The sequence below is a fragment of the Ascaphus truei genome, chromosome 19 (assembly GCF_040206685.1).
Source record: "Ascaphus truei isolate aAscTru1 chromosome 19, aAscTru1.hap1, whole genome shotgun sequence".
In the NCBI taxonomy this organism is placed as follows: domain Eukaryota; kingdom Metazoa; phylum Chordata; class Amphibia; order Anura; family Ascaphidae; genus Ascaphus; species Ascaphus truei.
In genome coordinates this window covers 209,992-222,132 of record NC_134501.1, presented here as the reverse complement: position 1 = coordinate 222,132, position 12,141 = coordinate 209,992, and the positions used below count along the sequence as shown (strand labels likewise).

Genomic DNA, 12,141 nt, shown 5'->3' with positions numbered 1-12,141 from the left:
GCAGCCACAAGAACCAGTAAACGACTCCAAAAAGAATTAAAATAATGAACTTACAAACATATTGTGTCGCTGTTCCTTTGAGAGAATCTGTGCTTTAAAGCACTTCTTTTTCCAGATATCACGAATCCCCCGTGTTGTCCGTCATTCATCTAATTTTCTGTTTGCTCACAGCTTTAACAAAAGGAGGGTGACCGGCGCCAAATGAGTTAAATTCAAACCGATTAGGGTGTAAAAGTCCAAGTGAAGTCCTTGGGATGATGGGATGTGATGATTCTCGCCTCGAACGAAATATATGTGGAAAAAAGAAAAGACAAACAGATAATGGTGCAGTAAATTAACACTGGGGGGGTGAGTGAACACTAACAACACAGGACACACAAGACAAACAAACACTAAACACTAGCACGGGTGCCAGGCCGTGTCTCGCAAATTGGAACACTCCAGTGGCTATTCACGCACTAAGAGGGACTTTTTGATGGAGAGTATTTGGTTTATTTTGACACATAATTATTTCACTTTCAATTCTCACTATTACATTCAGAAATGTGGTACCGCTATGGGCACGAGGTTTGCTCCTAGCTATGCCAACTTGTTTATGGATAGTTGGGAGGAGGAGTTTATCTGGAACAACTGTCCTCTAGGAGCAAACCTGGTGCTCTGGCGGCGCTACATTGATGATGTGATTTTTATTTGGTCAGGTACTCAGGACTCACTTAATGATTTTTGCACATATTTAAATCACAATCACCTTAATCTTAAGTTCACTTGTAGTTTTAGTACTGAACACATTGACTTTCTGGACCTTCACATATATGTCAAAGATGATATGTTGCACACTAAGACCTTTTTTAAACCTGTGCAGGCAAACAACTATGTGCGCGCAGATAGTCACCATAATCCGCAGTGGCTGCGAAATATCCCAAAGGGACAACTGGTACGTCTTAAACGTAATTGTTCCGAAGAAGTAATCTTTAGGAAACAAGCAGAAGATTTGAAACAAAAATTCATTAATAGAAAATATTCAGAGTTTGAATTAGGGTTAGGGTTAGGGTTTAATGAGGCTTTTAATCAGGTTAAAGAAATTAATAGGGACACTTTGCTTCAGTATGATGTCAAAAAGAAGGAAACATCAAAAAGATGTCACAATCAGGTAGCGTTCATCACCCAATATAATGAGATGGCGCCAAAAATTAAACAAATTATGAATAAGTATTGGCCTATTTTATTGCAAGATGAAGTATTGGCAGGTATTCTTCCGAAAAAAGCTAATATTATATTTTCAAAGGCTAATAACCTGAAATCTAAACTAGCTCCCAGTTGTCCGGTAAATCAGAAAAAACAGAAACCAGGAGGGAGTTTGAAAGGTTTCTTTACCTGTGCAAAGTGCGTAGCATGCTCCTTTAGTAAAAATGCCAGACAATTTACATCTAACGTCACTAATAAGAGTTACCCTATACATAATTTCATTAACTGCCACTCCACGTATGTTATATATTTACTACAGTGCCCCTGTGGCTTACAATATGTGGGCAGAACAGGGAGAACTTTCCAGAGACGTGTCTATGAGCATATCTATAATATTAAGAGGGGCTTGGAGACACACAGTGTCTCGCATCACTTTCTTCTGTGCCATGACAAAAATCCCAAGGGTCTTATTTGTCAGGTAATTGAGCAGGTTGATGTCAATCCCAGAGAGGGGAGTAGACTCCAGCAAGCCAGTATGCGTGAAGCTTACTGGATTTATGAATTAAAAACTCTCTCCCCTAAAGGAATGAATATCGACTTTGAACTCAAAGCCTTTCTATAACTAATTCATTGTTTCTGCCTCTCTATAATGATTTATATTTTAATTGTTCTTTTAATGTTTTTAATGTTTGCATGTTATTACTGTTTTTATCCATTTAGTGTTTTATGTTATGTTGTTTGTAGTTTAGCATAGGCCCATTGTACGTGCTGCCTTGTATTAGTCCAATATGGGGTTAATTCAATTACTCAATTAACCAATAAGAACTTTAGACTAAGGTATATATACCATAGAGACTAAAGGGCAAGCACATCCCTTGAAGAAGTACGCGCATGCGTACGAAACCGGTCGGGAAGTTTCGTGTTTTAGAAGTGTTTTTACTGTGGTGGAAATCTGCAGTCCCAAGAGGAGAAATCTGCAGTTTCCAAGTGCCTAAACCGTTTTGCGGGATCACGGTTGCTGAGGAGGACTGGAGAGAGCGTGCCTGAGGTGGGACCACAGCGGAGGTGACGTCACGTCCGCCTAGAGACCCCGTCATTCGAGCGACCTGCCTTCCATTCCGGTCACGTGTGGACGTCGATCAGAGTGCTCCGGTCGCCATCTTTGTGAGCCCAGCTGTATGCATCCAGCTCGCTGCCTTTACCCTGCCAGCATCTTGTGAGTAGGGTTGTAATTTTACCCCTCCGGATGCGGTTATGCACCCTCCACACCCCAAATAAATTGCTTTTCTTTTAATATTATAGGCCGTGCTAGTGTTTAGTGTTTGTTTGTCTTGTGTGTCCTGTGTTGTTAGTGTTCACTCACCGCCCCAGTGTTAATTTACTGCACCATTATCTGTTTGTCTTTTCTTTTTTCCACATATATTTCGTTCGAGGCGAGAATCATCACATCCCATCATCCCAAGGACTTCACTTGGACTTTTACACCCTAATCGGTTTGAATTTAACTCATTTGGCGCCGGTCACCCTCCTTTTGTTATGCCATTCTGACTGGTTGTACTACCAGTCATTCACCTGGCTGCCTGTGTTATTTATTAATATTTAATTTGTAATATTAGCGCTGTTCTGCACCTATTCTTTTTTTTGTGTTGCTCACAGCTTTACCACTCAGAGATGATCCCCATGTGCTCCCAGAAAGGAGATGACATGAAAAATTGATGGTGCAGATTGATAAAATGTAATAACAATAGAATTAATAAAAACAGCCAAAGGCTTACTCACATAGGCCAGGCTGTGGTAAAACAGCTGACAACGTGCTGTCCGCAGCTTGATACAATCAGGGGTATTAGCCTCGGTGATGATGGCGCTCTCACTCCTAGCAAACCCAGGGATTTGGCGTCTAGCTCGGCGCAATCGCCCTACGTCGCCCCCCTCTTCAACTTTCGGGTGCTATCGCTTTCTCAGCTCGTGGTGGCAAGTACTGCAATCTGTACTCTGCTCTCCACTCTGAGAGACTGCCGTCAACCCGTGCGCAACTCGATGACGTCACGCAGTAGCGTCTCCCCTGATCTCTCAGCTACTGACGGGTGTATCAGTTCTAACTCCTCCCTCTCCAACGCGTTTCGTGACTCAATGTGGTCACTTCATCAGTGGTGAGGGGGAGTTACTACCTACAGATATATATATATACCCTGGAGGATAATATACACTTAATACAAGTTAACTAAAAAAATGCACACACTTCAATTAACATGATCATTACCACTAGGGAAACATCCCTGGGATTAAGTGGCAGTACACCGATCACATAAGGGTGACACTATTTAGTCATTTCAATAAAGTATTACATATACAGACAATTTAAGCACAATTAATTGCTAAATAAGGCAGAAGGGGATCATTTAATCTATCAAAAAGGAGGCCAGGTCGAAATCTATATTTAGGCCACGGTGTGACAGGGTTTTAAGAGTATAGATCTAAAAGGTCTCCCTTTTGGATAAATAGTTTAATCTGTCACCCCCTCTCCAATTTGCTTTTGGGCATTCTATACCCCTGCAGATCAGTCCCTCTGGGTTCTGATTGTGTTTACTTTTAAAGTGGTTAGAAACACTACGCGTTTCTAAACCCCTTTTAATATTGTAAACGTGTTCTGCCAGTCTACGTTTTAGCATTTTCATTTAGCATTGGGCCGAAACAAAGTAATGCAATGTGGCTATCTAACTTGAAAGGTTTTTATACATGCAGCAAATGTATAGGATGTTCTTTTAGTGTTCAGGGCAATAAGTTTCAATCAAATGTGACATGTAAAAGTTATGATATAGACACATTTATAAACTGTAAAAGCAAATACTGTGTATACCTATTAGAATGCTAAAGTCAAACCGCGCTCTTGCTTCCTAACAGGATCTTGGAGTAGATCAACTCTTCCCTCTTGCAGCTGATGCGATGTGAAGGCACCCCTCCTCCACAGGTCCCGTCGCAGGATGACTCCAAACGCCAGGCAACAGCAGGAAATAAAACACAAAAGCGCACCAAGGGTCAAGATTTAATAAAAACAAAGTAATAATAACAATAAAAACTTACATATAGCGGTAAGTACGTCCAGTAGAATATTGCAGAGGCAACAGTCCTGGTGGTGTCCTGGGCATAGAGAGATGGTGCAGAGGCTTACGAGGTAGACCCGCGCGCTGGGGCTACTTTGTTTTTATTAAATCTTGACCCTTGGTGCGCTTTTGTGTTTTATTTCCACCTATTAGAATGCCCCTGCGGATTACAATACGTGGGGAGGACGGGGAGAATGCTAAAACGTAGACTGGCAGAACACGTTTACAATATTAAAAGGGGTTTAGAAACACATAGTGTTTCTAAACCACTTTAAAAGTAAACACAATCAGAACCCAGAGGGACTGATCTGCAGGGGTATAGAATGCCCAAAAGCAAATTGGAGAGGGGGTGACAGATTAAACTATTTATCCAAAAGGGAGACCTTTTGGATCTATACTCTTAAAACCCTGTCACCCCGTGGCCTAAATATAGATTTCGACCTGGCCTCCTTTTTGATAGATTAAATGATCCCCTTCTGCCTTATTTAGCAAATAATTGTGCTTAAATTGTCTGTATATGTAATACTTTATTGAAATGACTAAATAGTGTCACCCTTATGTGATCGGTGTACTGCCACTTAATCCCAGGGATGTTTCCCTAGTGGTAATGATCATGTTAATTGAAGTGTGTGCATTTTTTTAGTTAACTTGTATTAAGTGTATATTATCCTCCAGGGTATATATATATATCTGTAGGTAGTAACTCCCCCTCACCACTGATGAAGTGACCACATTGAGTCACGAAACGCGTTGGAGAGGGAGGAGTTAGAACTGATACACCCGTCAGTAGCTGAGAGATCAGGGGAGACGCTACTGCGTGACGTCATCGAGTTGCGCACGGGTTGACGGCAGTCTCTCAGAGTGGAGAGCAGAGTACAGATTGCAGTACTTGCCACCACGAGCTGAGAAAGCGATAGCACCCGAAAGTTGAAGAGGGGGGCGACGTAGGGCGATTGCGCCGAGCTAGACGCCAAATCCCTGGGTTTGCTAGGAGTGAGAGCGCCATCATCACCGAGGCTAATACCCCTGATTGTATCAAGCTGCGGACAGCACGTTGTCAGCTGTTTTACCACAGCCTGGCCTATGTGAGTAAGCCTTTGGCTGTTTTTATTAATTCTATTGTTATTACATTTTATCAATCTGCACCATCAATTTTTCATGTCATCTCCTTTCTGGGAGCACATGGGGATCATCTCTGAGTGGTAAAGCTGTGAGCAAACAGAAAATTAGATGAATGACGGACAACACGGGGGATTCGTGATATCTGGAAAAAGAAGTGCTTTAAAGCACAGATTCTCTCAAAGGAACAGCGACACAATATGTTTGTAAGTTCATTATTTTAATTCTTTTTGGAGTCGTTTACTGGTTCTTGTGGCTGCGCAATGGGCTTTTCTCTTTTGTCTATTGTACATTAGGAGGAGTTCGGGAACGACAGCCAGAAATTGGATCATTACTTCTGCATCAACTGGAACATTGTAAAGAACTTTCCTTATCCACATGGACTGACCATTGGACTGGGGTATTGTTGTCACCTGGAGCGCTGGGTCACTGCATCTTTGCAGTTAAACTGTAATGATTCAGTCGGAAAAAAAACTAATTATCACTGGGCTGCCAAAGGTGAAGGTGCTCCTGTCCAGTTCTAATTATTCGATTAATGTTCTACTCCCTCAAAACAATGGGTAGTAATGCTGCACACCAAAATAAAGTAAAGATACTCGCAATCACTGGTGCTCCTGGTTCAGGGGAACATGTCTAAACAAAATCCTATACTTGAGTAAGAATAGATGATCCAAGGCACTGCGGATTTCCCAAAAGATTTATTGTGTCAGAACAGCACGTTCTATTCCATCAAAAGCCATTAGTCACATCAGAAGAAGAGGCATTTGAGGTTTTAAACTCGTGTACACAATTGACTACTAAATAAAAAAACATTTGTTTGCGTCCAAATGTAAGTTGTCATAACCTTTAAAATGGATATACATTCTCCCGAACCAAGTAACTGTTAGAAGAGAACGGATAACAGATACATAATTAAACCTACAATTACTTAAACTTGCATTAAATTGAAGACACAGTTTAATTTTTGTTACGCATTACCATCGTTTTGAACTAACATTTATCTTAAACAGGAACCTGTAAATTTTCTAACATAGTGTGCTTAGGTAGGGTTCCATATCATCTGCCAGTTTCCCTACATGCTATGTAACCTGAGAACACTTCCTTCTCTGAACACCCTCTATCGCTCCATAATCTAATTGGCTACATTGACAAAATTGACGCATTTCAATAAACTGATGTTGAACGACAAAGCCAAACTGACTATTTTGAAATGATATTGTATTTGAAATATCCAGTCAAGGGGCTTGACCAGTGGTTTACAACCATTTTTTGGTTAAGGAACCCCAAGTTAAATTCTGAAGAACCCCCAACCATCTATAATTGCAACTCTGTGATCAAATGCATTTAAGGAACCCCAACCCTCTCTAATAACGTTTCAGAAATCAGATTAATTGTAAGGAACCCAAACTCTCTCTAATAGCGCGTCTGAGATCAAATACATTATAAATTCTTCTGTATTTGATATAATTTTCAAATGTCCAGAAAATTGCAGAGAACTCTTTAAGGGTGCAAGGATAACCCAATTGTTCCTAGGAACCTTGGTTGAAAATCACTGGGCTTGATAAACAGTTCTTCGATCCAGGTGGCTTCATCTAATGTCCATGTTGCTCCAATAAGATGTTATAGATGCTCAAAAATCTGTTTTTGTACAGATTCAATACATTCTGTAACTATCGTCAATGCTATTTTTTTAAGGGATGTGCAATATAGAGAACCTCCATATGCTCATGCTTTACTTTTCCTAGACCCACAAGCATCAATTCCTAAGGTACCATCCATTGTAGGCAAGGATACACTTGAAAATGCTGCTAGCCATCGCCAATGAGCTGTATATGTTAGTGCATATAAAGCATGGATTTGTAGTGCTAATCACTAGTGCTATGTAATTACTAATGTGCATGGGTATCCCAACATTTGGAGGGGGAAGAGGGTGAGAGATGCAGAAGGTACAATACTTGCAAACATTTGTAGTGACCCTAACTAAATGGGCAAAATTCTGTCACATATAGTGTTCATTGATGTCCCCTAAAACAGTGAATGGGTTACAACCATCGGTATTACCGTTGGCTGTGACATGCAGATATGTTGTGACATACTGTAATTTAGTGTATAACCTTTCCACTGAACCCTATGGAAAATCTGAGCTACAGTAGAGGCAACTCTTATTCTAACAAAAACCAGTGGCAATTCCCCAAAAGACCCAGGTACACCCAGGTACATTCTGAATACATGCCTTAAACTTTCCTTAAACTAGCCCCAGCATTTCTGCATCAGATTAACAGCGGGGGTCCCTGGCAGTCCCATTCAAACTGAATTGGACTGCCAGGGATCCCTGCTGTGTTAATCCTATGGGTCGTTAGTCAATGCAGAAATGCCTTAAACGTGCCTCAAACTAGCCCAGAACATACCCAGCACATACCCAGAATGTAACCCGGCTAGTTTACAGCAAATGTTAGAATAAACGTTGCCTCTACTGTAAATTTCTGAAATTATGCAGAAGCATTACAGCTCCCAGCCCCTTTAAAAGATAGACAATGGATGGTTATTGCACTAGTCAGAATGAAAATAATTGGTTGATTTATATTCCTGAAAAATTGAAGCTTACAAATTGGGACCTAATCTGTACAGTAGCTTTTAGAAATGGTTCAGAGTGATATTGACATTGTGACTTTTCATACATATAATTGCCTTTATCCTTTAGTGGTTCAGCCAACTAGCAAATTCATTATTTTCCCTGGATTGGGATTTTTACTATAACTTACCTACGTTAATAAAGTAGTTTTACATTATTTTATGTTCCCCTTTTACAGTCACAATGCATAAATTCTATAAGTACTGAACATTTTTGGAGCAATAAAGTGTTTATTACCAATTAGATTCCCAAATTAATGCAGGCAATTTACTGTCGGTGGCAGTGGCTAGACTAAACAAATCATATTACTTTGCATGTGCACCTCTGATACAATGATCGTCTGCATTTTGTTTAGTCTATTCCAGGGGAGGCCAACTGCAGTCCTCAAAGGACACCACCAGGTCCGTTTTTAAGGATATCCCTGCTTCAGCACAAGTGGCTCAATCAGTGGCTCAGTCTTTGACTTTGTCTTTGACTGAGCCACTGATTGAGCCACCTGTGCTGAAGCAGGGATATCCTTAAAACCTGACCTGGTGGTGACCTTTGAAGACTGTAGTTGAGAACCCTTGGTCTACTATACACTTGCACTATATCCATTACAAATCTGCTGCATAGTAATTATGTGCTGCACACACACTGCTTTTCTAGGTAACTCTCGGTGTCTTTGGTCATGAGGAAGAAGTTATATCCAATCCATTGTCTCCGGGAGTGATTAAGGACCTAATCTATAACAAGTGCAGCACCCATGATGAGCGGGAGGCTGTGATTCAGCAGGAACTGGTTATTCACATCGGATGGATCATCTCTAACTCTCCAGAGCTTTTCAGTGGAATGCTAAAAATCAGAGTCGGGTTAGTACATTGTGTTTTATTATTTCATTGAATACCTTTCTTTTGGTTCTTAAAACATATATGCATTATCATGGCAGTATAAAATGTATAATGCAGTGGATCCCAAACAGGGGTTTTGCCTATAAGGCACAAACTCTTCCAATGTTTAAGATGCTTGGGTCCCAAAGAATCCCATTTGACAGAATAAGGATTTTGTATGAAGTGCGATATATTGAGTTACTGATGCAGTAAATTACATGATAATTTTCTCTGATCCTGTCTGACTTTTCTTCACTTTGTGGGGGGCGACAATTTAAACTGTCGATTGCACTCTCACTAAATCTCTCATTGATGTCAATCGCAGGTTCCGTGCGACAATGCCCCTACCTGCACTGTTGCAGTTTAATTACTAATCCCTTATGTTTTTTTTATATTTATAATCCCCTACAGTACGTCGTTATCATTGTGTGTGGCCTTCTCTTCTTAGATATTTCCTAATGGCAATGAAATGTTTAAAGAGGCAATCCAAGCTGGCGATTTTTTTTTTTTAAACATAGATTTGAAGCATGGGGTCTCCGGCAGCGGAACCCCATTAATTTCAGCTCTGAGGTCTCCCTGCATCCAGGCATACTTACTTCTGTAGCGGTGCTGGTAGCCGCTCCACTCGGTTAGCAGGGTTCATGTAATGGCGGCGTTTCAAAGCTCCCAATAGGAAGTTGTAACATCAGGTTTGGCATCCTATTGGCCCACGTGAGATGGGAGCTTTAAACCTTGCTGAGATACCGGCACTCCCTACAGAGGTAAGTATCCCAGAAAGTAGGGGATCCCCAGACCTGAAATTAATGGGGTTCAGCTCCGGAGACCCCCTGCTTCAACCCTATGTTAGAAAATCATAACCATAAAACTTTGCCTGAATTGCGCCTTTAAGTCTATTTGTAAACATGACTTGGGAAGGTTTTGGCTTCCTCTGACTGATTCATTTTGTATAATGTTACTCATACAGTATATCCACAAAACTTTCCATAGGTTAACATCTCCCTCTTCTCTTACTCGGAGGCGCCACTTCAATTAATTCATTCATTTCCATCATAAACAAAATCGACCAAATCTTTGCTATTAGCATGGTTATATTAGTAAGCCAATAAGGTGGGAGGGAGGTTGTAGGGCGGTTTGTGGAGGGAGGGGGGGTGCTACCTGGGATTGCACTGATAAACCAACAATTGTCTTCCTTTTTTGTTCCAAGGTTAATCATATTGATTCATTTTCTTCATATGTATTTTTTTTTTATATTACTGTATCACCTACTCCAGTGAGTAAAATGAACTTTCGGCACAAGCGGCGTTCCATTCTGATAATAATTTGAGTTAACCGTCTCATTATTGATTTCAGCTCTCGTGTTCTTTTTGAAATAGATCAAGTACTTGACAGAGCCATTAACGTAAAGACCTCCAATCCAAGGCGGTGTCTGTCGGGGGGGGGTTAGGGGGGAAGGGAGAGAGAAGATATGTCTTAAGGCTATTTAATCGACTATATTCCCATCTCTTTCTTAACCTCTGTAGTGCTGGGAGAGTTTTGCAATGCCTTGCAGGCCTCTCCAGTGCTGAAGTGGAAATGACTTGTGCTCTTGAGCATACAGCAGCATGGGCAGATCCATTCATTTGGACTGAGGGTAATTATGTACTGTATGGAACCAGGCTGGATAAACTGTTCTTTTCACATAGCGCTGAACACACTGACACTAACCTTTTATTTTGCTTTTATACTGTATCTCCTTTCAAATCATGTAGATCAGGGCTGCAACAGGAGAAAGGAAATCGGTTAGTGCAGGGGTTTCCAACTCCAGTCCCCAAGCCCCACCTCTCCTCTCCCAACCCTCCTCCCCAACAGGTCAGTCAGACCGAGCCACTGATTCAGCCACCTGGGCTGAAACTAGGATATCCTTCTGACCTGTGGGGGGGGGGGGTGGTCTTGAGGACTGGAGTTGAGAACCCCTTGGTTAGAGCAATATTCCTACAGGGTGGAATATAGGTTAGAAGAGCGCACACTATAATTGTGACGGTGAGGGGGTAACCAGGCTCACTAATAAAGGTTAAGCCCAATTGGTTGCCCTGAATTGTGTTTTGGGGTCTTAGAGTGTTAGCTCTTGGACCGTATATTGCGCATGTGCTGCCTTGCGTGTGTAAGGCAGTGGTGCGCAAACTTGGGGGCGCAAGAATTTGCAGGGGGGGCGCGGGCTGTTACAGAGGCTCCGCGCTCTTCCCCCAGGCATTTAATTTAATGCCGGGGGAGGTGTGAGGCCTCTGTAACCTCACTTACCTACTGGCAGCCATGTCTTTGGCGACGCGTCGCCATGGCAATACGCGTCAAAAGACGCTGTGGGGTCACGTGACGTGACCCACAATGTCATTTGAAGCCGTGCCTTCGGGGGAGGGGGGCGCGAACGCTGCAGCTCCCAGGAAGGGGGCCGCAGCTGAAAAAGTTTGCACAGCGCTGGTGTAAGGGATACAGGCTAGTGTAAAGGAAGCAGGTTAGCTTACACACTCTCAATACACTAAAAGGCTGTAGCATATTTTTAACAGAAGAATGTATAGAAGTATATTTTATTAAGCAGCAGTGTTTTAAGAAAATATGTTTTGCTTTGTGCATGTAACATATGGCAGGGTCTTTTCATCTCGGGATCAAAGGAGAACTGCTGGCCACCCCAGGTTTTGGTACCGGGTAGTCTCCTGGAAGACCCATTGATGAAAGTAACACTTGTGGCATAGGTGTGAGCAGCCAGATGGGCAGGATAGCTAAGTTAAGTGCTAGCATCCTGGAATGAAGGCAAGTTATACTGGCCAGTTGTCACCTGGCCCAGACTTTCGGGCATTGGGCTCAGCTTTCACAAACCTGGCAAAGTGTGTAATTGGTCAGCGATGAAATTCCCATGCCGGTGGTTGGTGGACATTCTGTGCGACTGCCTGTCCCAAAGTGTATAAGACAGCTAGTCGCCATCCCAGAGGTGGGATTCAATGTGATTCAATGTGTATTCCAAGCTCTGAGTAAGTCATCTAAGTTTCTCAGAGGCTAAGTATCCAGTTACAAGTCTCCAGCAGGAAGAGGCTAATTGAAGGAAAAACTGCCTGGATTATTTTGCTGTTTGTTTTGCAACGATTACTAGGGTAAACTTGGTCATAAGCCCCTGCAACTAGGAAAGGGTAGTTTTGTGTTACCCCAGATTTCCAAAGTAAGTGTATTTTTAGCGTAAATTGTGTGTTTGTCATTTCCTGAAATA

At 41.9% G+C, this 12,141-nt stretch overlaps 1 protein-coding gene across 1 annotated transcript in view; it reads left to right on the top strand.

The window, feature by feature from the left end:
- Nucleotides 1-12,141, top strand: part of PHKB (phosphorylase kinase regulatory subunit beta) — a 420,515-nt gene that overhangs the window by 339,367 nt on the left and 69,007 nt on the right. Inside the window, exon 28 of the mRNA XM_075577209.1 lies at nucleotides 8,686-8,888. Within this exon, the coding sequence (XP_075433324.1) occupies nucleotides 8,686-8,888 (203 nt within the window). The remainder of the gene's footprint in view (nucleotides 1-8,685; nucleotides 8,889-12,141) is intronic.